Source organism: Lithobates pipiens, unplaced genomic scaffold (genome assembly GCF_037356315.1).
Source record: "Lithobates pipiens isolate NorthernLeopardFrog02 unplaced genomic scaffold, aLitPip1_a1.2 Scaffold_25, whole genome shotgun sequence".
Taxonomy (NCBI): Eukaryota; Metazoa; Chordata; class Amphibia; order Anura; family Ranidae; genus Lithobates; species Lithobates pipiens.
In genome coordinates, this window is record NW_027507787.1 from 28,338,452 (window position 1) to 28,365,900 (window position 27,449).

At 41.5% G+C, this 27,449-nt stretch overlaps 1 protein-coding gene across 1 annotated transcript; it reads left to right on the forward strand.

The window, feature by feature from the left end:
• The first annotated feature begins 1,368 nt into the window (after window positions 1-1,368).
• On the forward strand, window positions 1,369-27,449 carry LOC143930159 (antiviral innate immune response effector IFIT1-like). The gene is made up of 2 exons (XM_077454186.1): window positions 1,369-1,489; window positions 25,796-27,449. Exons 1-2 carry the CDS (start codon window positions 1,485-1,487, stop codon window positions 27,171-27,173), a joined length of 1,383 nt encoding a protein of 460 aa, XP_077310312.1. The 5' UTR covers window positions 1,369-1,484; the 3' UTR covers window positions 27,174-27,449.

Here is a 27,449-nt window from a genome sequence, read left to right on the forward strand (position 1 = left end):
GGATGGGCACTGAACAGGCTATATTGATGGGCTCTGAACAGGCTGCATTGATGGACACTGGTGAGGCTGCATTGATGGGCACTGATCAAGCTGCATTGATGGACACTAGTGAAGCTGCACTGATGAGGCTGATCTGATGGCCACTGTTGAGGCTGAATTGATGGGCACTGGTGAGGCTGCATTGATGGGCATTGGTGAAGCTGAGCTAATGGGCACTGGTGAGGCTGCATTGATGGGCACTGGTGAGGCTGCATTGGATGGGCACTGGTGAGTTGGCATTGATCGGCACTGGTGAAGCTGCATTGATGGGCACTGATGAAGCTGCACTGATGAGGCTGAGCTGTTGGGCACCGGTGAGGCTGCATTGACGGACACTGGTGAGGCTATATTGATGGGCACTGATCAGGCTGCATTGATGGGCACTGGTGAAGCTTCCTTGATGTGCACTGGTGAGGCTGAATTTATGGGCACTGGAGAGGCGGCACTGGTGAGGCTGAGCTGATGGCCACTGGTGACACTGCATTGATGGGCACTGATCAGGCTGCAATTATGGACACTGGTGAGTATAATACACTCTTCGCCCTTGTACACACGATCGGAGATTCCGACGGAATGTGTCCGATCGGAGCGTTTTGTCGGATATTCCGACTGTGTGGTCTGCATCGGACTGTTTCCGTCGGAATATCCATCAGACCAACTTTTCCAACTTGCCGGAAATATTTTCCGACAAAATACTCCGATCGTACATACTCCGATCATGTGTAGAGAATTCCGATCGGACAAAGTGCCACGCATGCTCAGATCAAATTCCTACATCAAAGCTATTGGCTACTAGCCTGAACGTAGTCCCATCGTAACGAAATTACGTTGTCACTTTCTGAAAGATCGGATTTTCCGACAACTTTGTCTGACCGTGTGTATGCAACAGTTTCGGACAAAATCCGATGGATTTGGTTGTCGGAATCTCCGACCGTGTGTGCAAGGGCTTCAAGTGTGCTTTAAAATGCATGGTTTTCCCTTTTATGAAATAGAAAAGAATGACATTATGTGGTTGGGCTGGTATAATAATGCTATGGGGCAGGTATAAAATTATTTCCAGAAATAACGTATAGTTCATGCAGTCATTACATAAACACATACCACATACACTGTATATAAAACTTGAGGAAAATATGCTTATAAAATAGTTTACTATTTGCCAATAAAAAAAAAAAAAATATGACCCCGGATTTCATTTTAAAAATCTGGTCACCTTACCCTTCCACCCCCAGGCCTCATAGTAGGTTTATGGGCTGCTCTGGTTATTGTTTTCCTCTGCCACCACAAAGAATCAGTTTCCATTCTTCATTTTATCATCACAGAGCTTATCATGGAGCATGGTCACATGGTATGAACCTATCTGTATATAGAGGATCTCATCCACCAGGTAAGTCAGGAATTTCCCGACATCAGCAAACACAGTACTCAACGAAGAACAACGCAGAATGAGGTAAATAAACTATTACCGTATATACTCGAGTATAAGCCGAGATTTTCAGCCTCTTTTTTGAGGCTGAAAGTGCCCCCTCGGCTTATACTCGAGTCACCGCTGTCTGACTGCTCGATCAGCGTATCGAGCAGACAGACGGCGGACATTAAAATTCAAAAGCCGCGCCTCCTTCTCCGCCTCCGCCTGTGATAGGCGGAACACTGAATTTCCCAGCAGTCAGTGTTCCGCCTATCACGGACATCCGCTCATTCTCATACTACGGACGAGTATGAGAGGATGTCCGTGATAGGCGGAACACAGGCTGCTGGGAAATTGAGTGTTCCGCCTATCACAGGCGGAGGCGCGGCTTTTGAATTGTAGAATGGCCGCCGAGAAGAGCGGCGATCCTGGAGCGGCGATCCATCGGCACGACACGGGACGGAGGAGGCACGGGACGGAGGAGGCACGGCACGGGACGGAGGAGGCACGGGACGGAGGAGGCTCGGGACGACGGCGGCTCGGGACGGAGGCTTGGGACACAGGTAGGCTGGACACACACACAAGGCTGCACGGACACACACACACACACACACACACAGGGATGGATGGATGGATGGATGGATACACACACACACACACACACACAGGGATGGATGGATGGATGAATACACACACACACACACACACACACACACAGGGATGGATGGATGGATGGATACACACACAGGGATGGATGGACGGACACACACACAGGGATGGATGGATGGATGGACACACACACAGGGATGGATGGACGGACACACACACAGGGATGGACGGACACACAGGGATGGACAGCCATGTCTCACCCTCGGCTTATACACGAGTCAATAAGTTTTCCAGTTTTTTGGGGGTAAATTGGGGGCCTCGGCTTATATTCGGGTCGGCCTATACTCGAGTATATACGGTAACTCCAAAGTACTAGCAATGACCGGACACCTCTAGCTGTAAATGTATGTATCTTTTACCCATCTCTATGTACATACTCTAATCTTTGCTAAGGGATACTTTTTCTTTTTTTTTGTTACATGGTCCTTCTTTATATAGCCGTGAAATCAATAGTTTTTTCTAACCTTAAATTTTTTAGTAATACACAATACAATGTTTTCAGTTATGCATACTACTACCATTGCCACTGCATAATGTCTCATTATTTTTATTCTGCATAATCAGACAATGGCTTGTTCTGGTTCTGTTTAAAATAAATGTATTCATGAAAACATCCACCTATTTTTGCATTTCCTCCACCCAAATTTGGATCTCCATGTTGTTGTGGAGATGTATCTCTGAGGTAAAGGGATCAGATGCCCTTTTATGTCTGCTCTCTGCCAGGGCCGCTGATAGAAATCATGGGGCCCCGTACAGCCGATCTGACGGGGCCTCATTCAGCCCCACCCTGGTCCCGCCCATGGCCCCTCCTTCAGCCCCACCCTGGTCCCGCCCCTGGCCCCTCCTTCAGCCCCACCCAGGACCTGCCCCAGATGGTCAGAGATTGCAGACATAGTACAGCAGGAGATGATCAGAGACTGCAGATATAATACAGGAGATGGTCAGAGACTGCAGACATAGCACAGGAGATAGTCAGAGAATGCAGACATAGTACAACAGATGATCACAGGCTGCAGACATAGTACAGGAGATGGTCAGAGACTACAGACATAGTACAGGAGATGATCAGAGACTGCAGACATAGTACAGGAGATGGATCAGAGACTGCAGACATAGTACAGGAGATGGATCAGAGACTGCAGACATAGTACAGGAGATGGATCAGAGACTGCAGACATACTACAGGAGACGGATCAGAGACTGCAGACATACTACAGGAGATGATCAGAGACTGCAGACATACTACAGGAGACAGATCAGAGACTGCAGACATACTACAGGAGATGATCAGAGACTGCAGACATAATACAGGAGACAGATCAGAGACTGCAGACATGTAAAGTGGGTACTCCTGCGCTTACACGGAAATAGATGTCAGCATATTAAAAAAATATAAATATATAGAAAAAGGTGCTGCGTACACCGTAGGGACCAAACTCGTGTCCAAATGTGTGAATAAACAAAGTTATAAAGTGTGGTGTTGCGCTCCTTGTATAGAGTTAAATGTAATCCTATTATCAACTAGTGATACTAGATAGAAAGACCTATATTACAGGCAAAATGGTGCAAATAAAATATCGTATGCCAAAAAAAAGGATTGCATAAATACGTAAATACATTAAAACAGGACATAAATATTCGTCATTAAAGTATTCACTATTGAAATATCAAAAGTGCAGAGACTCTTAAAAATACGTATGGAATATACATCAAATATGTGCAAAATATACAAAAAATAGATCAGCGAGTGAGTGATCTGTGATAATAGTGCGAAATAAATAAATAATTCATACAGTGCTTTTTAAAAAAAGAGATCAATAAACAAGGTAGAAATTTAAAAATATAAAGAATCAGAGAAAATATATATATAAAATATATATATAAAAAAAGAAAAAAAAAATATATATATATATATATATAAAAAAATATAATAAAAAATATAAAAACCAATAAAGTCTCTTAGTGCAAATAGTTGGACGTTTATTTCTTGGTCCAAAGTGCAACAGGTAGTGGAATTGTGAAAGTGTTTCACATGGACACTTTGTGCTGCTATCTTAATATTCGGTGGTGCTGTGCCTTTAAGTGATGTGCTAGAGAACAGACGGATAGGTACGAGCACAGCGCTCGTTTTTACAATACACTATTGATACCATAAAATGTGAGTTTTCTATCTGTTTTACCTAAATAAACGTCACTGCTGTTTGCAACATACTGCACTATGGTAGGCTCTTTTATCTTCTTTCTAAACACACTGAGTACCTGCCTGAGTGAGCCAAGCTACTGACGTGGAAAGCGGAAAGGCAAAGAAAGGACCCCCCCCGTCCTCCTGGCTTCATCCCATAGGAACTCCCAGGAAAAGGGCCTATCCGGAGGGATCCATTCCTTTAAAATTCCACTACATGCTGTATACCTTACAGCAGTAAGGTAACCATTCATTTTAGCCACAGGTGTCACAGACACTGAAGACCTCTAGCACATCACTTAAAGGCACAGCACCACCGAATATTAAGATAGCAGCACAAAGTGTCCATGTGAAACACTTTCACAATTCCACTACCTGTTGCACTTTGGACCAAGAAATAAACGTCCAACTATTTGCACTAAGAGACTTTATTGGTTTTTATATTTTTTATTATATTTTTATATATATATATATATATATATATATATATATATATATATATATATATATATATATATATATATATATATATATATATATATATATATATATATATATATATATATATATATATATATATATATTTTTTTTTTTTTTTTTTTTTTTTCTTTTTTTATATATATATTTTATATATATATTTTCTCTGATTCTTTATATTTTTAAATTTCTACCTTGTTTATTGATCTCTTTTTAAAAAGCACTGTATGAATTATTTATTTATTTCGCACTATTATCACAGATCACTCACTCGCTGATCTATTTTTTGTATATTTTGCACATATTTGATGTATATTCTATACGTATTTTTAAGATTCTCTGCACTTTTGATATTTCAATAGTGAATACTTTAATGACGAATATTTATGTCCTGTTTTAATGTATTTACGTATTTATGCAATCCTTTTTTTTGGTATAAGAGACTGCAGACATACTACAGGAGATGATCAGAGACTGCAGACATACTACAGGAGATGATCAGAGACTGCAGACATACTACAGGAGACAGATCAGAGACTGCAGACATACTACGGGAGATGATCAGAGACTGCAGACATAGTACAGGAGATGATCAGAGACTGCAGACATAGTACAGGAGATGATCAGACACTGCAGACATAGTACAGGAGACGGTTAGGGATTGCAGACATGATTGATTCGGGAGATGGTCAGAGACTCCGTTTATAGCTGAGCCCAGTGTACAAGTATATAGTATCACAGGGCTGATCCACTCTTTTTAAACCAGCTCTGCAAAATCAAGTCAGTGATTTTCCTTTGAAAGTACAACCAAGTGACAGAAGACAGCTTCACATCCAATTTCCAAAATACAAATTTTCTTACAAACAGTGAACTGGTCAGGATTAATGGAGGGCAGTAACCAGTTAATGGGGCTGTGACGCTTCTAGCCTAAACCAGCAGTAAATCCTCAAAAAAAAAAAAACAATCTGTGCAGCACACACAGAGCTCTGGCTGATTATAAACTGAAATGGTTAACAGCTGCTGCAGAGTCTTCCAGAGATCATATCAGTGTGATCAGACAATGTGCAGGTCAGGATAAAAGAAAAAAAAGTAACCAGCAAGACCAGAGGGAGGGGAGGTTGATCATCCTGTTCACTGACACAGATATCTGGAAGACACTGCAGCCGACTAGCTTCATGTTACTGTGGTCCTGACTATCCTGTTTCCATTCAGCCACAGCTGCGTGTCCTTGCAGAACTTGTATTGCTGTTGTCATACCTCGTACGTCTCCCTCCTCGCTCTCACATTCAGCCCCACTCCAGCACTGTTTAGAGTGAAATGTGAGCGGGCTGGAAAAGGGAAGGAAAACACTTTTTTTTACTTTGCATTCTTTCATTCCCTTTTACAGTATATTGCCGGTACTACAGGGCCAGTTGTACTACAGGGCCGGTACTACAGGGCCAGTTGTACTGTCTTATCAGCGGCCCTGCTCTCTGCTGTAGGAGGATTACAGTATATCGAGGATATGTCTAAAGGGCACTTGAACATTGTATACTTACAGTGGCACCTACTATTCAAGACAAGTTTTACCTCATTCCTCTTCATTCACTTTTGACAGGAGTTGATCAAATGACAGTAAAGTACCTTATGGGGAGTCCAAAGTATCAAAAGGTTGAGAACTATTGTCTTTCCATTTTTTTCTACTGGAATACCAAGCATAAAAAAGACAAAACTGCAAATACAATATGCTACATATACTGCAGATTTGTATATTTATATGGAGCCATAGTACATCATCAGTAGTAAATAGTTCCCGACTGTCCCTGAATTGAAGGGACGGTCCGTCTTTTTGAAAAAAGTCCCTTTGTCCTTCTTTCCTTTTCATTTAACCCTTAGTTTGGTTTGACATATGTACCTACATAAGATGCACTATTTATATATGAATTGTTGTTTTACAGTGCTAAAGTTTTCATCCAAATTACTAAATGGCTGCATTTTATATTTAAGAGTCATTATAAAGGGAATTATAGTGGATAAAAAAGTACTTGTGGGTTTATCCTATCATTTTCTTTGTATAAATTCTCTACGTTATGGGGGTATAGTAGGGGTGTGTCCTTTGCCTACATTATTTTTGCTAATAGGTGTTCTCTTTCCCATCTCACAAAGTTGGGACGTATGGTAGTATTGGAGACCAATAATGTTGTCAATCCCTTTTTAATAAACTGACATCTCATACCAATGTAATGTTAAATCGGAGTTCCACCCAAAAATGGAACTTCCGCTTTAAATGATGGTGACCTCCTGACATGCCACATTTGGCATGTCATTTTTTTTTGGGGGGGGGGGGGAGCGGATACCCTCTTTTTTTAGAGCCATCCAGCTCTCACTTCCTCCCAGGGCTCCGTGGCACCAGAAGGAAGTTCACCTTTCCCCCCTCCCTCCTTGGAATCTTCTGGGACACGTCACAGGTCCCAGAAGATTGTCCGGCCATTCAAAGCATGCAGCTTGGCTCGCGCATGCGCAGTGCATGCCCAGCTGTGAAGCCAAAGCCGGACGCCCACAGTAGTGATGCCGGCGCTGCAGAGAGGAGGGGGAGAGGAGCGTGGCTTCGTTCGGCTTCATCGATGGACCATGGGACAGGTGAGTGTCCGACTGCTAAAAGTCAGCAGGTACACTTTTTGGAGCTGCTGACTTTTACATTTTTAAATTGTGTTGCCCTTGTCACTTCTTGTGAGCTAAACTGAAATATCAAACAATGATATCTTCCTTGTAAGCAATCTTCATAAAGTACATGTTCTCCAAACCCCTAATATAATGGAGATGAAGAGATAAAGACGTGTCAAAATCAAGAGGCCAACTTAAAGGGGTTGTAAACCCTTGTGTTATTTCACCTTAATGCATCCTATGCATTAAGGTGAAAAAGCTTCTGATGCTGACCGGCCCCCAGTTTTACTCACCTGAGCCCGTTCGTTCCCTCGGCGGAGATGCGCTCTTCCTCTCTGCCCGTTCTCGGCTCTTGATTGGATAGATTGATAGCAGCGCAGCCATTGGCTCCCGCTGCAGTCAATCAAATCCAATGACACGGGTGCCAGGGGCGGGGCCGAGTCTGGCATTCTGTGTCTATGCATGTAACCCCCAGGGAGAGCGCTTCTCCCAGGGTGCTTGCCGATGCGAGTAGGAGCCGCGAGTGCTGCTGGGGACCCCAGAAGATGGTGATAGGGGCCACACTGTGCAAAAAAAACTGCACAGTGGAGGTAAGTATGATATGTTTGTTATTTAAAAAACAAAAAAACAAACAAACAAAGGTTTACGATCTCTTTAACTTGACAACCAAGGTTCTGCCTATAGAAAGAGTTAAGTGAGTGACTATAGCTAGCTAGAACAGGAAGTGTGTTATTCACAGGATTACCATGTGAAGCATAGACAAAAAAAAAGAAGAAAACAAATGCAGCCATCTCATCTATGGACTGGTCAGAGCAGACAATTTCCTCCGGGACTTTAAAGGCAGGGGTCACGCATGCCAAGAACATGAGTATAAAAGTAGGTATGATAAAAATATATACATTTTATTACAAATATAAAAATTGAAAAGTGTAAACATGCATATCAGAGTTTCAGAGATGAAATACACATGGATCACCCAGTGGCATCACTAGGGTTGGTGTCACCCGGTGTGGTAAAACATGGTATCACCCCCCCCCCCCCCCCCCACGCCAGCACCAAGCAGACTAGTGCATTGGAGCTGCTTAACGTGTCACAATGGATGGACCTGGGTTGGGATCGGGGGGGTGGTGTAGGGAGGTGGCATGGAATCTGGCGTGGAGGAGGATGGAGCAGGGATGGGACCTGGGAGTGGATGGAGGCAGGGTGGTATTCGGGGGAGGTGGATGGAGCCCCAATGGGATTGGGGGGAAGGTGGATGGAGCCAGGTAGGGATTGGGGGTGTGGATGGAGCCGGGATGGTATCAAGGGGAGGTGGATGGAGCCAGGTAGGGATTGGGGGTGTGGATGGAGCCGGGATGGTATCAAGGGGAGGTGGATGGAGCCAGGATGAGATTAGGAGGGTGGGTGGAGCTGGGATGGGATCGGGGGAGGTGTATGGAGTCGGGATGGGATCTGGGGGGGTGGATGGAGCAGGGATGGAATCAGGGAGTGGATGAAGCCGAGATGGGATCTTTGATTTGGTGGGGGGGTAGAGAATATGTGCTAGGGGGGTTAAACTTCAAATCTGCCCCCCTTCTACTTCTAGCACAAGTTCTCTTTAACCCTCAAAAAGCACCCCCTAGCACCTATCCTCTAACTCCCCCCTCTAAAATCACTCATAATTGTTACCTGCCAATGCCCCCACCCCCCACAATTACCATGTCCCCCTCCTCCGCATAATACTCCTGTTATTACATACCTTAGGGCAGGTTCTGTAGTGTGGTGCCCCTCTTCCTTGGCTCTTCCCAGCCTAAAACGTCAAAGCCAAGGAGGAGGGGCTACAGTCTGGTCTGCAGTGAGTTCAGCTGGTGGGGACAAACATGTGATTGCGGCCGCAGCGTGTGGGAGTGTGATCGAAGTCGGACCAGGGCACCCTGTCTTTCTGCCTCACTCCCTCCACCCCCCACTCTCTCTCACCACACATCGTGTGGAGCAGAGAAGATCCCGGAAGCAGTATATCAGTATAGGTTCATATAGACAGATAATATGAGTAATATCAATAGTAATACCATAATGGATTAGGGGAACAGCATAGCATGTTATAACACAGGGGCAGAGCGCGAGAGGTATATATATTTTAATATATGAAGCATTGGACATACTTACAGGAATGGCTACACCTTATCAAATATGCAAAGTGATCCATCAGAAAGCTTCCACGGTGCCCCACTGCTTTCAAAGAGCCCCCACCCTAAAACAGTGTGTAAAGATCTCAGTAATGTTGAGTATAGGCGAGTAAAGGTGTGCATGTGTATAGACAAGTACAGGAAAGTAAAATTCTTCTTTATGTTTAGTATTGTATTATACTCACTTATACTCGTGTAAATATTAAACGCGTAAACGCGCAAGTAAATTACTGCACTCAAATGTAAAATTTTCTAATTTTTATTTTGCTGTTCTATACTCAACAGTGTATTTCTGATCTTTGCAAAAGAAAAAAGGAAAAGAAAAAAACGCGCTACAGTGAAAATAATAAATAATCTCTGTGAAAGATTAACAAAGGTAAGAGCTGCAGTTCTGATCTGTACCAAAAATAAAAACTTAAATAAAAACTAAAAATTAAGAACCGCGCTAACCTTAAAAGTGTCAATAGTGAAAATAGCTGCACTGAGTGCACTCTATAGAAACCCACCCCTTTTGCTCTGAATTATCCTGAGTAAACTGCAATATGCAGTCGCAGCTTATGCCAAGTGAAACTAGTGCACATAAATCAATAGTGTCCAAAATAGTTGATTACTATCCAAAAATTGATTGGTAAATTATCCTGAGTGAACTGCAATGAGCAGTCGCAGCTTATGCTAAGTAGAACTGGTGCGCCTAAATCAATAGTGTCCAAAATAGTTGATTAATATCCAAAAATTAATTAGTTAATATCTAACCACCATAAATTTAAGAACAAAACAAAACCTGTGGAAAAAAAATGGTCGTTATGTAACTGTCATCAAATGTAAATGTCCATTGGTATACAGTCCAAATGACAATAGATACACCACGTGACAGAAGTGTGCCTTACGGATCAAATGATGATAAAAGTTCATCCAAAAATTCTTCTAATGTTGTGAGCCGTGCAAACACCGCCACCACCTAAGTAAGAATTGGCTCCTTACCAGACAATTCAGACCCCAAAGGGTCACAAGTGGCATGTAAGAACGATAGAAGCTACTCCAACCTTCGCATTCCTCCAATATTATTAATGACCTCCTGTGCACACATCCACTACAACAGGCTTCTGAAGGACTCTCCCATTAGCCGTGTTTCATTAGTAGGCATCCCAACATAAAAGAGAGAATGGCTCCAATAGTGTAAAATTTTTATTTTAATGAAAATTAAAATAAATAAGAAATGCACTTACAAACATGCAGAGATATCAGGCCTTAAGTGGGTAGCGCCGGCCGGACGTATACCATCACAAACCCATCCTCCCCAGATCGTATAGACAAACCACAAGGTGACATCAGCACAACGCTCTGTCCTACGCGTTTTGTAATAATTTACGTTGTCTCGGGGCACAGGCGGCACGCTGCATCACCTCCTATTTATATTATCGTTTCACATCCAAGCCTCATTTTTCAGTTAAACCAAGCCTCATTCCGGATCCATGTGGTGGAAGTAAACAACAGAACCTCGCTCTCACGAGATCCCCCGTATCTCCCTAGCCACACATTGATGCGTCAATACACCAAGCCTCATTGTAAATTTATCCAGAGAGCGGGAATTGCTTCCGGGATCCCCCTCTCGCGAGATCTGCCATCCACTCACGAATGAACAGACCGGATTGCATTCCACCGCTCAACTAGGCCTCGATATGGACACACCAACGGAATGAATGGTGATAGGGGAAATCCTGCTCTCACGAGATCCATCCTCACAATTTTTGGATAGTAATCAACTATTTTGGACACTTGATTTAGGTGCACTAGTTTCACTTAGCATAAGCTGCGACGGTTCATTGCAGTTTACTCAGGATAATTTAGAGCAAAAGGGGTGGGTTTCTATAGAGTGCAGCTATTTTCACTATTGACAATTTTAAGGTTAGCGTGGTTCTTAAGGTTTTATTTAAGTTTGTATTTTTGGTACAGATCAGAACCACAGCTCTTACCTTAGTTAATCTTTCACAGAGATTATTTATTATTTTCACTGTAGCGCGTTTTTTTCCTTTTTTCTTTTGCATTTTTTCCAACTATATCTATTGCTGCTTCAGTCTAAGATTAATCCTAACATTCAATATGGATATTTTTGAGTTTCGGGCGAAGAGAGTCATTGATACCACAGGGGTTTTTGACTCCACCCCTGGGGCTTTAGGCACTGATATGGGTGGTTTATTCACCAGATTGAAAAATCTTACCACTTCCGAAATCCACATCCAATGGGACATTGCATTCCTTGAGACTTATATCAAGGAGGCGATGGTCCCTAGGAGTTTAAGGTGCGAAGTAAGTCCCCATAGGGGTAAACCCGATTTGGAGGGATGGTTTAAATTTTTTAATGAATCTGGGATCAGCCTTTTGCATTTTCTTGCTCAGAGCAAGAGCAAGAAGATGGCTCGGCTAGATGAGGAAATTAAAGCCATCAAAGAGACATTAGCATCCTCTAATACTAGTAAGGAATATAAGGAGTGCTATAAGAATCTCCTTAGAACCCTTGAAATAGAGGTGAAGGACCAGAAATTTAAGAAAAGGAAGAAATATAACAGGGACAAGGAAGATTATCAGTCTGCCCTTGTCTTTGCGTGGCAAAGGAAGCTCGCTTTGGATAATGAAGGAGAAAACCAGATTGATACATTACCCCAAAACCCTGCGATAAGTGCACTTGGTGGTAATTCTGGTCCAACCCCTGCTAGAAATATTATTCATTACCCCTCAGGAGGGAGGTCAACTCCAAACAGGGTAAATGATAGATCAAGGACCTCCAATATAGTTTCCAGTCAGCTGCTTGGCATGACTCCGTTTAGGCCCCAAAAATAATAAACAAGATTTTCATCAATCAGGAAGTTGGGTGGGACCTCACAATGGACACTTGGGGAGACATGATCCTTGGAGTTCGATACGGGTCTATGATCGAGAGAATTCTATCTATTATAACAGGGGAAATAGGGGCCAGGCTTACAATGTTCCAAACCAGAATCATTTTTTTCCATTGTCTGATTCAGAGGCTCCTGGAGGCTTTAGACAGATGAATGGGGATCGTGACCATCGATATGAGATGAACCCTGATAGGTTTCATCAGAACAATTTTGGTCCAGGGTATAATTACACACACCCTGGCCAGTACCCTAGGGTGAATCAGGGTTGGGGTTTTCCCAGAGACAACAGGGGCATGAAAAGGCCCATAGAATTAAGAGAAGAGTCAGAGGGGGGAGGCGTTTCCAATCAGCAAAAAAGAAAAAGATCTTAGGTACGGGTATCTTCAATTTAAGTAAACAGGAACTATCTGACTCTGAGAAGAGGTTACCGGACAAAGGTTTGAAGTTTGCTCCGCCTAGGGGCTTGAGCAAATTTCAAACTTATATGGACGTACATAAGTATGCCCGGAGGCTCAACATTAAGAGATATATGTTGAGCAATCCCATCAGAGAGGACAATGTGAGGAGAACGGAATTTCAGCATTCCAATCTCTCAAATACATCATTGTTTAATCCCCCCAGTACGATGGCACCAAACATTAAAGTATTCAGGGATGTAGTTTTACGTGATTTGGACAAAATTAGGATTAAGAAAGTTAAAATGCAAAAGGGTTTGGATACCCTTTGCAGTAACAAATCACTGGTCACTGGGCCATCTGATAAGGGTGGGGGCATTGCAGTTTTGGATAGGTGCGATTATTTGAAGGAGATGCACCGTATTGTAGATGATGGCGACACCTATACAGTGTTGAATAGGGATCCAGTGGTGAAATATAAAAAAGAACTGGAAAAGATTGTAGATGGAGGTTTCCGTAAAAGTATCCTCAATGAAAAAGAAAGATTGTTTTTGGTGCCTGTAGCTCCTCGCACACCAGTCATCTATTACCTTCCAAAATTGCACAAAAATCCAGTTTGCCCCCCGGGACACCCAATAGTCAGTGGCATTGACTCAGTGACATCCTGGGTGGGCAAATATATTGACAATTTTTTACAACCCATGGTACAGAAAGTTCCATCTTATGTTAAGGATACCAAACAGATTATTAACATACTATCTGGAATTACACCTAAGAAGGGGCTTTGGCTTGTAACTGCGGACGTTACTTCCCTGTATACTATTATTCCTCACAATTTAGGTTTGGAGGCAGTTAAACTTTATTTGGAGAGGGGAATCACACCTAGTCCAGATCCAAATTGAATTTATTTTGGAACTTTTGGAGTTTGCCGCAGTGCATAACTACTTTTGGTTTGACCATCAATTCTACCATCAGGACAGGGGTGTGGCCATGGGGGCGAAGTACGCCCCCAGTTTGGCCAACCTGTTCATGGCCAAATGGGAGGAGGTCGTCATTGATACCCCCAGGAAGCCAGAAGTGGCCTTATGGGCTAGATATATCGATGACGTTCTCCTCCTATGGGATGGCACCGAGTCAGATTTGCATGCCTTTATGGCATTTTTGAATGAGAACGATAGGGGTATTAAACTTAATTATGAGGCAAGTTTAGAGGAGATCAACTTCCTCGATTTTAACATAAAAGTGGTTAATGATAAGTTTATAACATCTACCTTTTTCAAAACTACAGACAGAAACTCATTCATTCCCCTAGGTAGTTGCCACTTTGAACCATGGTTGAAGGCAGTCCCTTTGGAACAGTTCATGCGTCTCAGAAGGAATTGTACGGAGATCGAAACATTTGATAATCAGGCAGCACTACTCTCTGGGAGATTCATTGAGAAGGGTTATGATGTGAAGGTACTTTCTGAAGCAGTGAGTACCACGCGAAATAAGGATAGAGCACTTCTTTTGGCAGATAGGGGCCCTACCAGTGAGAGTAACCAAGTGAGTTTACCCTTTATCACCACCTTCTCTGTACAGCACCGCAGTATTAAGAGCCTGATTCGAAAACACTGGCATTTATTAACCAGTGATCAGGTTCTGGTTGTGGTGTTGCCGGAAAATCCAAGGGTCGTGTTTAGGGGAGCTCCCTCGCTGGGGAGCAGGATTGCCCCCAGCGTGCAAGATCCACCTCAAGGGAACAGAAGTTTTTTCCAGAATTTGCATATAGGTGCAAGAACTGCCAAGTATGTACTCTTTACTCTGTATGTACTCTGAATGCCAACAAGGGATCAAGGATCTGCAACTTTTCATCTACCAGCACTCAGAGGACATAGGAGGTTGAACCTTTTATCACTTGTTCCTCTGAGGCGGTGCTCTATCTTATACAGTGCCCCTGTGGCCTACAATACGTGGGGAGGACCAAGAGGGCACTTAAGACTAGACTGAATGAGCACATTGGGAATATTAGACATGGTTTTGATAAACACCCAGTATCTAGGCATTATGATATGGTGCACAATAGGGACCCTTCTAACACACTCTACATGGGTATAGATAAATACAAATCACATTGGTGGGGGGATCACTAGTGAGGAAGATATCCCGTCTAGAGATAGCCTGGATATATAGATTGAAGACGTACGTTCCACATGGTATGAATGTGGATACTGACATCAATGCTTTTATTAATAATTCCTAATGGATGCTCTGTGGAGGTGTTGACCTCTCTTTAGGGGAAATAGCACAATAGGAGAGGCTAATTTTAAATTTTTTTTTATTTATATTACACCTATGGAGAGAGGGAGTCCCTCTCAAGGAGCCCCCAATATGGATGGTTCAGTCAATTAGTAGCCTAAATGAATGCTAGTACATTAGAGAAATTTAGAGTTAGATTCCATTTAGCTGCTATGGTTTATTTGTGAGGTTGATCCGAGACATTGAGGTGGTGGAGGAGTTCTGGAGGGAGGACTTCTATATAGGTTTTATGCCTAATCCTGTTTGCAAATGTGTGAGAATATATATATAATTTCAAGTTGCTAATCTTTAATCTTTATGAGCCATGATTGGTGGGCAATACAATTTTGAAAATGTTAGATCTTGGTACAGAGTGTCGATGGAAGTATTACATCTTACTGTCTTCATGTCATTTAATTTTAGGCATATATGTATTGGTATTCATTTTGATAGTCTTTGGATATGGTTACATTATATATATATTTTTATCATAATTTTTTTATTATAATTTTTATTGTGTTTTATAAATTCGATTTTCCCGCATGCGCGTCGGGGCTGTCTCCACTGCTAACTTCCACCCCATTTCCATTTGACGAATCATGATCGCCCCCGGGTAAAGCCTACATGGGAGTTGAGATGGTGTAGTTTGTGTGAACGGCCGTGACGCTCATGGTGGGATATGTGTTATACACTAGCCATCTGCGGATTGGTATATAGAGATGAGTATTTGTATTTAGGTTTTCTCCTTTCATGCCATTATATGGCTTGCAGGGGCTTTTTGGTGGCTGTGAGGATGGATCTCGCAAGAGCGGGATTCCCCTTGTCACCATCCATTCCGTTGATGTGTCCATATCGAGGCCTGGTTGAGCGGTGGAATGCAATCCGGTCTGTGTCATTCGTGAGTGGATGACAGATCTCACGAGAGGGGGATCCCGGAAGTAATTCCCGCTCTCTGGATAAATTCACAACAAGGCTTGGTGTATTGACGCATCAATGTGTGGCTAGGGAGATACAGGGAATCTCGCGAGAGTGAGGTTCCGTTGTTTACTTCCACCACACAGATCTGGAATGAGGCTTGGTTTAACTGAAAGATGAGGCTTGGATGTGAAATAATAATATAAATAGGAGGTGACGCAGCGTGCCGCCCGTGCCCCGAGACATCGCAAAACGTTATTACAAAACGCATAGGGCGGAGCATCGCGCTGACGTCACCTCGTGGTTTGTCTATACGATCTGGGGAGGACGGGTTTGTGATGGTATGCGTCCGGCCGGCGCTACCCACTTAAGGCCTATCTCTGCATGTTTGTAAGTGCATATTTTATTTATTTTAATTTTCATTAAAATTGGGATTTTACACTATTGGAGCCATTCTCTCTTTTATGTTGGGATGCCTACTAATGAAACACGGCTAATGGGAGAGTCCTTCAGAAGCCTGTTGTAGTGGATGTGTGCACAGGAGGTCATTAATAATATTGGAATGCGAAGGTTGGAGTAGCTTCTATCGTTCTTACATGCCACTTGTGACCCTTTGGAGTCTGAATTGTCTGGTAAGGAGCCAAATCTTACTTAGGTGGTGGTGGAGTTTGCACGGCTCACAACATTAGAACAATTTTTGGACGAACTTTTATCATTTAATCCATAAGGCACACTTCTGTCACGTGGTGTATCTATTGTCATTTGGACTGTATACCAATGGACATTTACATTTGATGACAGTTACATAACATTTTTTTTCCACAGGTTTTGTTTTGTTCTTATATTTATGGTGGTTAGATATTAACTAATTCATTTCATAGATTTAATCAACTATTTTGGACACTATTGATTTAGGTGCAGTAGTTTCACTTAGCATAAGCTTCGACTGCTCATTGCAGTTTACTCAGGATAATTTAGAGCAAAAGGGGTGTGGTTTCTATAGAGTGCAGCTATTTTCACTATTGACACTTTTAAGGTTAGCGTGGTTCTTAAGGTTTTATTTAAGTTTGTATTTTTGGTACAGATCAGAACCGCAGCTCTTACCTTAGTTAATCTTTCACAGAGATTATTTATTATTTTCACTGTAGCGCGTTTTTTTTCCTTTTTTCTTTTGCATTTTTTCCAACTATATCTATTGCTGCTCTATTGGTGCAGCTATTTTCACTATTGACACTTTTAAGGTTAGCGCGGTTCTTAATTTTTAGTTATTACTGATCTTTATTCAGCTGTGGGCAATTCCCAATAGACAACAATGCATCTCATTTTAGATCAGTAAAAAACTCAGTGTTAAACAGGCCTAAAGGTAAACTAAACCCATTGATATAGCTCTTTACCAAAAGAAAGCTCAAGTTATGTTATATCTAGAGGGTCAATGTTTAATCTCACATGTGAATATTCTTCATAGAGGCTTAGGAATTCTCCTAAAAAAAAAAAAAAAAAAAAAAAAAGGAGAAAGGGAGGGGCACTTTAAAGGCGTACTCATCACATGAGAATAAGAGAGGTGGTACTCTGTATACAATCGTACAAATTATATGGTTAGTTGCTGGAGCATGACTTTTAAGAATTCAGAAAAATAAAATTTAGGATTATTATTCTCGCAATACCATCTGTAGGAGGCTGATGATCAGTGTGATGTAGTCAGAGTATATATAAGTGGATAAAAAAAAAAAAAAAAATGAAAAAAGGGTGTAATACCAGTTCCCGTCTGTAGATGTCATTGTTTCCTTCTAAATATGTGAACAGAAATGGTAACTGCAAACTTAATGTAGAGGAACCTTCTAAACATGGAGATCCATAGGAATCCCCATAAGCTTAAAGTTTGAACCGAGCAAAAAGAAAAAGAAAAAAAAGAAAAGAAAAGAGTCAGTCTCTATTAAGCATGAGGATATCATTGAATCAACAGAACACCCAGACAGTCTAGTTTTGATTGAAATTCAGGATTCCAGCCTCATGTCTAAATCTGTGTCTGTCTGATCTTGATGCTGGGGTGTTCCAGATTGGAGCTGGGCGAGGTAAAGATGGGGTGCGAGGGAGATTGCCTGCGTCCATCAGCCCAAGTTTAATCAGGATATCCTGACCTTCAGGAACAGTGGTAGCAATGTAGGTTGTTCCATTGTGGGGAACGATCAGCTTAAAGGGGAAACCCCATCGGTATCTGATCCTTGCTGTGGATAACATTTTGGTGATTTTTCATTTTCCTGCATCTATCCAGTGTTGCTTGTGAGATGTCAGGGTAAATCTGTAGTTGTACACCGTCCAGGACTATGTTTCTCAGACCCTAGGCCGCCCTCATGATTTCCTCTTTAATCAGAAAATATTTCATGCAGAGCACAATGTCTCTAGGGGGTTTGTCTGGGGGAGGTTTAGCTCTTAAGGCACGGTGAATGCGATCACACAGAAATGCTTGGACATTTTGATCAGGCAGCAGGGAGTGAAAGAGCTTGTTAGCATATACTGATAAATCTGTAATGGACTCTGGGACCCCTCTGATCCTGAGGTTGGATCTCCTATTCCTGTTGTCTAAATCTTCGACATGCTCTTGTAACTGTGTGAAGGCAGATGTAAGTGACTCATGCTCTCTAGATAAGTCATTAAAAGCAATGGACAGTTCATCATGCTTGTTTTCTAGCAGGTCAGTTCTTGTCCCTAGTGCTGCAATCTCCTGTGATAATGTGTTAGTGGACTTCTGAATCTCTGTTTGAAACTTATTTAGCAGCTTAGAGCACATGGCTTCTAGACACTACTCCCCAAAATTCTATATTTATTTAGAGCGCTCCCTGTCAGACTTAATAAAGCATTGATTACGAAGTTTCAATCCGATATTAATAAATTTATTTGGTCAGACTCTCACCCGCGCCTTTCAAAATTAATTCTATATAGATCCCAAAAACAGGGAGGACTGGGCCTCCCTGATTTCTGGTTATATTACCTGTCAGCCAGATTAACCCAAATCGCCCAATGGCATATCCCGAACCCAAGGGTTCCATGGGTCACATTCGAAAAAAATTCAATTCTTTCATTCGCCCTTTCAAGTTTACTTTGGGGAAACAAAATTCCCAACCCAAAAATCGACTCTCTGAATCAAATTGTCTCTCAGTCTTACCAATTGTGGAAATTGTATAACCAAAAATGTAATCTTATCTCCAAAACCCCACCACACGCCTCCTTTATAGGAGACCCAAAACTCCACCACTACCTTCAAGACCCTGCAGATCTTACTTGGTGGATTAATAATAACCTTACATTTCTTTGTTGTTTCATTGAAGGCTCAAATTTCATTTCTTTCTCCTCCCTCAAGGCAAAACATCAAGTCCCAGAAACAGAATTTAACAATTATCTTAAGATCAAACAATGTTTTATTAAACATTATCAAACCACGCATACTCAAGCTCCATCCTTCTATGAAAACCTCTGCCTTAAATCACCTACAAAACGTGGCTTTATCTCGGAAGTATACTTTAACCTATCTAACACTACAAGCATAAATAAACTCCCATACATGATTAAATGGGAACAAGAATAAAATTTCTCGTACACTATGGTTAATTGGGATGTTTGTATAAATAATTTGCATAAATGTACAAAATCTATTGCCAATAAAGAAACGGCCTTAAAATTATTCCCTAGATGGTATTACACCCCAATTAAACTCCACACCATCTTCCCTACCTCCTCCCCTACATGCTTTAGAGAATGCCATTCTATAGGATCTTTCTCACATATTTTCTGGGCCTGTGATAAGATCACCTATATTTGGAGGCAACTACAAAAGTTTGCTTCCAAAATATCAGATAAAAATATAGTTTTATCATTACACAACTGCCTCCTCTTCTCCCCAATTACAGATCTCCCCACTCATAATATGAGATTAATCCATACTATATGTGTAGCAGTCCACTGGTTAATTGCATATCACTGGAAATCATCTACAGTCCCACTAAGACATCTTAAGACAAGGATTCTAAACATTAACTCAATGGAGAAAATATTTCATTCTGTTCAAAACACTATGCATATATGCAATAAAAAATGGGATCCCTGGTTTGAACATAGTAAGTTTTTCAACCCTGAATAATGTCCACGTTTATATTAAGTCTTTGAAACTTTAGTTGTCTACATATATAAAGTAAGTGTTACCCCCCCAAAAAGAATTAAAAATATAAATACCCAAAAATATGACAGAATTCACCCTTTTTTCCTTTTTTTTTTTTACTGTCAAGGAATGTTATTTATACCACATATGATTATTATATGCTCAAATGTATATTGAACTCTCTGTGATTTGTTTTATACTACTGTACTATATATTTTGTACCACCTTTTGTACCAAATAAAAAAGTTTGTAAACAAAAAAAAGAAAGCTCAAGTTATAAAAGATCAACAACATTTTAAATACTTAATCAAACATACCATTGTTTTCTGCAGTGTTTGTATTTACAGGACCTGTAGCTGAGGTTCAGGGGGTAAGGTCCTTCCCTTAGTATACAATGATTCTCTTTCAATTGTCCCATCTATAGCTTGGTCCAGCCTGGCACGCTCCCTGACAACATCTCTTTCCAGATTAAACCCCAAACCAAAAAATGTATTTCTTTTTTTCACTCTGTTTTCACCTGGTGACTTGGTCAGTAACACACCATCTGTACTAGAGAGCCCCCGCTCTGGATGAAGGAGCATAGGGGGCACAGCAGACAGCAGCATTGTCAGTCTGGGAGGTGGAAGGGGGGGGGGAAGGGAAGGGAGTGTTAACCCTTTCACTGCCAGAGCCGTTTTTATGTTTTTTTGCATACGTTTGAAAAATAATTTTAGCCCCGAAGATTACGTAAAACTTCCAAAGCAGACACCATAGAAAATAAAATTTTGGTATTCCAATTTTGTATGTTACATGATACTAACACAAGGGTCTAGAAAATGCATTAACTTACTAAATTTTTTAGTACAATATAAAAGAGGAGGTTGTGCCAAGTAAATAGATACCCAACATGTCAAATCTTAAAATTGTGTGTGTCTGTGAAATGGTGACAAACTTCAGTACCCTATATTTTTCAGAGATGACAATTTGAAAGCCCCTATAGGTTATCTGTTTAGAGCTATGAGGGAGCTGTACAAAAAAAACAAGAGAAAATACTGTGCTAAAAATAGTATAAAAATGAAAAAAACGAATCCAAATACCTAAAAGCAGCGATTAATATGATGTGATACACACCTATAAACCATATAAATCAGAAAATTATAACCGCGCTCTCCCATATAACAAATTCTAGTGAGAAAAATGAACCCCTAAAGGTTATAAAAAAAAAATAGAAAGTGAAAAAATAATAATAACCATAACGTGTAGACAAAATACCGTGTATGAACAGTTACAATCTAGTGAAAAAATATATACAGTATAAATTAATAAATAAATGAAATAAAAAATAAGTTGAAATAATTATAAATTCATGCAATCCATAAAGTGCATTAAATATACAAAACAGTCACAGGCACCATAGATAATACACAAAGTGCTCAAAGAAAATGTTTCTCATAGAAGTGTAGTCATAAATGTGAGTCCAATGAGCAAAAATATATCTCCAAAGGAAATCCAGTACAGGTGCAGTAACAAGCTTCCTTCACCAACACCGTGCTGATAAATAGTAAGAATGCGCGCTTACCAAATCCCAAATCAAATAGGCATATATTATCAGGGATCTCAAAGGGTCATCACACCGGGACACCAACTCATCTTTCCACACGGTTGAGCCATTCATAAATGTAAAATAGAAACTCCCATAGCGTAAATCCGTAAATAAAATATTTTATTCAATTGTAGAAAACATACTCACAAGCATAAAAGGTCAAATCAGCGTTAAAATGCCAGCCGGCAAAGCGAATGCCCAAATGTGACGTGATAGTGTCAAGCACGTCGAGACCACCCTACGTCCGTTTCGTCATATATGATGTCGTCTGGGGCAATGATTTATATGAGGGAGCTGTGCTAAAATTATGCAGAGTTGGGGGGCATTAAAACATTTTTGGATGGGGGTGGGTGAATGGGGTTTGTTTGGGTGTATGTTTTTTTTTTTTTTACAATTTTTTATTTATTTATTTATTTATTTTAATCACATAGGAGACACAAATCCCCTATGTGATGATTTTTTGGTGACAGGTTGCCTTTAATGGGATATCCAGGGTCTAAAAGACTTCTGATGTCTCACCAGCCCTCTAATGAATCTAATGCAGAGCGATCACACTATATTGTATTCTTTCCCACCCTGTATGTCCGAAGAAAAGTTAAAAAGGTACAGGAAAGCGATCTCGTGCATGTCGCTTTCAGGTCAGCAAGAAGAAGAGGAGAGCGGGTGCATATACACTTGGCTCCCTCCACCCTATCCAGCGGCACCTACCATGCTGGTCCGAGGCCTGCAGATAGACAAGCGAAGCATGGGATATTTGGCGGAGGTGCTCGTGTGGCAGGGGGCATTATTCGGGCGGGTTAGAAGCAATCGGGCGGCTGCCCACCTGTCAGATTATTATTAATATTATTATACACGATTTATATAGCACCAACAGTTTACATAGCACTTTACAATGTAGAGGGGGACAACACAATTACAGTACAGTTCAATACAGAATGGACAGGAAGGCCCTGCTAGTGGAGATTACATTCTAAAGGGAGGGGGTGATGGTACAAAAGGTAATAGCTGCGGGGGATGATTTGATGGGGGTGGCTCGGGGACAGTTCTTAGGGGGGTGTAGAATAGGCTTTCCTGAATAAATAAATTTTCAGGGATCTACTAAAGGTTGACAAGTTAGGGGCTGATCGGACATCCTGGGGCAGGGAGTTCCAGAGGATGTGAGAGGTTCTGGAGAAGTCCTGAAGGTGAGCACGGGAGGAACTAAAAAGGGAGCTAGAGAGAAGGAGGTCCTGGGAGGAGGGGAGGGTTTGGACGATATCTGCAGATGAGGTTGGTGATGTAGCTGGGGGCGATGTTGTGCATGGCCTTGTATGTTGCAGTTAGGATTTTGAATTTTATATGGTGGGGTAGGGGAAGCCAGTGAAGGGATTAGCAGAGAGGAGCAGCAGTCACGGATCAGTTAGTGAGGTGTATTAGTCTAGCGGCAGCATTCATAATAGACTGAAAGTTGTTATAAACTCTCCTGTTCCATGTAAATCAGCATAAAAAACCCTAATGAACACTGCTTGTAGATATCTACTTACTTGCCTAATATTGTTGTAATCCTCTTTGTTCTTTAGAAGGACGTCACTGAGCATGCCCAGATCTCCCCTGATTTACGGCACACTCTCTATGTGCTTGTCTATCTGTTATCAGGACTTCCTATGGCACACCACTGAAATCCCAGGAGGCTGCATAATCACTCAGAGCTTCCTCCTACACCGCATGTGACCATATGACATCACATGCAGTGTAAACCTGGCCATTACTGCAGTCTTATCAGCTGAAGCTGATAAGACTGACACAAGCAAACATTTGACAATCGGCACAAAAGTAAATACTATGAAATAAAACAAGTCAGCTATGAACAGGGAAGCAGGGTTGCTATAGAAACATTGGATTGAGAAGGAGGCTTGGTTAACAGTACAGGGAGTGCTCAATGTAAGGGTGGAAATACACTCCACTGTGGACTCAGAAAACAATACTTAAGATGGTGCTGCCTAACCCCTGGAAAAGTTTCTTTAAACAGTAAGTAATATGTGATTTGGGCTGGATTACAATGGCTATAGTTTGATAATTACGTATTATAATGGACTAAATGAAAAGAAGCATCAGAGTGGGAGAGTTTACTTCCTCTTGAAGGGGGGATAGCCTGCGTAAAGGTAGGCCATTAAGGAGAGAGTTGCAATAGTCAAGGCGGGAAATAACCAAGGAGTGAATAAGTTGTTTTGTGGTGTTGTTAGTCAGGAAGGATCAAATTCTGGAGAAATTGCAGAGGTTATGGCGGCAAAATTTAGTTTGATTGGATGTGGGGGCTAAAGGAGAGGTCAGAGTCAAGGATTACACCCAGTACCCTGGCATGTGTGGAGGCACCAATGGTTGTGCTGTTGATCTTAATGGTAAAGTCATGGAGGGGGGGCTGGGAAGGAGGAAATATAACAAGCTCAGTTTTAGAAAGATTGAGTTTGAGAAAGTGGTGTGACATCCATACTGATATGTCATCCAGTAAGTTTGAGATCCGTGAGGAGATTGAGGGGGTGGGGGTTGAGAAGTGGAAAGATAGATTTGGGTGTCGTCGGCGTAGAGGTGGTATTGGAAGGCATGGGAGGTTATCAACTGGCCCAGGGAAGAGGTACAGAGCAAGAATAGGAGGGGCCCAAGGATGGAGCCTTGTGGTACCCCAACAGAAAGAGGAAGAGGAGCGGAGGAGATGGAGTTGTAAGTGACACTAAAAGTGCACTGAGATAGGTAGGAGGAGAACCAGGATAAAGCAGAATAATGGAGTAATTTTTTGAGGAGGAGCAGGTGGTAAACTGTGTTGAAGGCAGCAAAGAGGTCTAAGAGTATGAGTATGGAGAATTCACCATTGTTTTTAGCAGTTAGTAGGTCATTGGTGAGTTTTAGTAAGGCAGTTTCAGTGGAATGTTGTGGGCAGAAACCGGACTGTAGGGAGTCAAGAAGATTGTTGTCAGTAAGGTAGCGCCTCATTTAGTCATGGACAATGAGCTTGGAGGCAAACGGGAGCAGGGAGATGGGTCTTAAGTTATTCAAACAGGTGGGGTCTAGTGAGGGTTTTTTAATTATGGGTAACTAGTGTATGTTTGAGCGGGGAAGGAAAGGTGCCGGAGAGAGGGAGAGGTTGAAGATGTTGGTTAGGGAGTTTAGGATAAAGCGGGAAGGTGGTTGCAGTAATTGTGAGGGAACAGGTGGTGAGGTGGGCCATGGAGAGCAGTTTATCAACTTCATCAGTGGTAACTGGGCAGAAGGAGGAGAGTATTGAGTGTGGTGTTGGACCTGAACAGTTATTGATTCCATTTGACAGCCAGCAGTGCACTTTGTCAGCTATACACTCACTAACGGTGAAAAATCCCCCTGTCAGGTCCGTGTGACATACAGACCTAGAGATAAAAGGGTTAAATGTACTAGAAGATTTAGATACACTAACAAATTGAAGTCAAACTCCAGCTCACACTTTATAGTCAGAGCAAACAGTTTTTTTTCTTTTGGGATAAAGTTTTTACATAAATAAATAAAAGCTTATAATTGTCAGCACCCCTGACATTTTAAAATGGTTTGTCTCATCCCTGTAAGCTGATAGTCTGCAAGAGAGCTTGTTATTTTGAAAAAAGAAAAAAAAAACAGACTTTCTGGCTGGATAACCAGATGAGAACAGAAGAAAGCCTAAAAAGGGAAATAATGCAGCCATCACATCTAAGAATTAGTAAGCTGCAATTGATAAATGTTTGTTTTTAGGTTTAATACTGCTTTCAAGGGCTGTTGATCAGTAGGAAGACTGCCCTCCTCACAGACAACTAAAAAGATCATTAATGTCAGTGATTACTGAGAGAGAAATTCTTCATTGCTAGACCCCTAGCAAACTGAAGAATAGCCCTAGGGTTCCAGAGAACACCAATTTAGGAAGGACACATCAGAGATGTATAATCCTGAGGCATGTCTCTAATTAATGACACGTTACCCTTTTTAATGCAGTTTTCTTTATGTCTAATTTTTCAGTAACATCTTGAAAAAATCCTTGATGGATCGTCTATTGAAACTTCAATGCCATTTTACTTGGGACCTTCTTGGAGAAGATGTAGATATTGATAATGTGGAAGAAAGGCTAAATGACCAGATTGTGTTTTTGCCAGATGCACTCAAACACAGGATGTATAACCTCTTGGCTTACTTAAAGCATCTCAAAGGAGACCATGAGGAAGCCATGATCCAGCTCCAAAATGCTGAAGCACATATCCAAGGATCCAACATATCAGAAGACACAGATGTTAGGAGAACTGTCATGTATGCTAACTTTGCTTGGGTTTTCTACCACCAGAACCAGTTTAACAAGAGTTTCACCTATGCAGAAAAGGTAGAGACTATTTTAAAGCAATATGAGTCTCCTCCAAAGAAAAACACTCTTCTGTTAGATATATATGGTGAACAAGGCTGGACCTACTTATCCTTTACAGGAAAATACTATCAACGGGCTGCTGAGTGCTTTGCAAAAGCTCTAGAACTTGACCCAGAAGATCCAGAATTGAATTCAGGCTATGCCATGACTGTGTATAGAATGGAAAGTTTCGGCTACAGCAGCAACACAGAAAACAAATCTTTTCCACTCTTAGAACGAGCTGTTAGATTAAATCCTAAAGATACAGTGTTGAAGGTTCTCCTTGCCGTGAAATGTCAAGATATGAATAATTATAATCAAGGAACTATGTTAATAGAACAAGCTCTGCAAGAACAACCAGAATCCCCATATGTTCTTCGATATGCGGCAAAATTTTACAGAAAAAATAAACAGATAAATGAAGCTATTGCAATGTTGAAGAAAGCAGTCAGTTTAACTCCTACCTCCGTCACTGTTCATTATCAACTTGCCAAGTGTTACAAAGACTTGATAAAAATGCCCACCCCTTACAATAGGCAGCAAAACAATGAAACCATTAAAAATGCAATATTTCACTCAGAAAAGGCTGTTGAACTAAACAGGTTATCTGTGGGAGCTCACATTTTATTGGCTCAGGTATACATGAAAGCTAATGAACACCAAAAGGCAAAAGAAGAATTTAACAAAACTCTGACCATGAATAATATTGACTCTGAACAGAAACAAGAGCTCCATTTCTACTGGGCACTACATTTAAAACATTTGAGAAGATCTGAGTCTGGAGCAGTAAGGCATTTTAAGGAAGTGATAGACATACAAAATCCAACATGGTTTAGAGAAATTTCCATAAAAGAACTGGAAAGACTTGAGGAAACCATGAGGCTGGGTTCACACAATTGCAAATTGGATGCGGGTTCACCGCATCCAATTCGCAATAGCAGGAGAATGCGACCGACTCTCTATGGAGTCGATTCACATGTCTCCGCAGTGGATCTGGTGTGATTTGCACCAAAACGTTGTGTGTCTTTTGGTCCATTTCAGGTTCATATTCAGGCCAAAATTTGGCCTGAAATTGGACCTGAAACGGTGCACCAGGACGCACCAGACCCCTGCAGTGAGCCGCATGCGGCTTATGTGTGAACCGAGCCTTATTGTGCAAAATTCAATGAATGCCACCGGACATGCTTTGCTTGGGTACATCCAACAGCAAAGAGGACAGGTCATCGCAGCAGTGAAGTTCTACAACAAAGCTCTTCTACTAGAGCCAGACAACCAGGA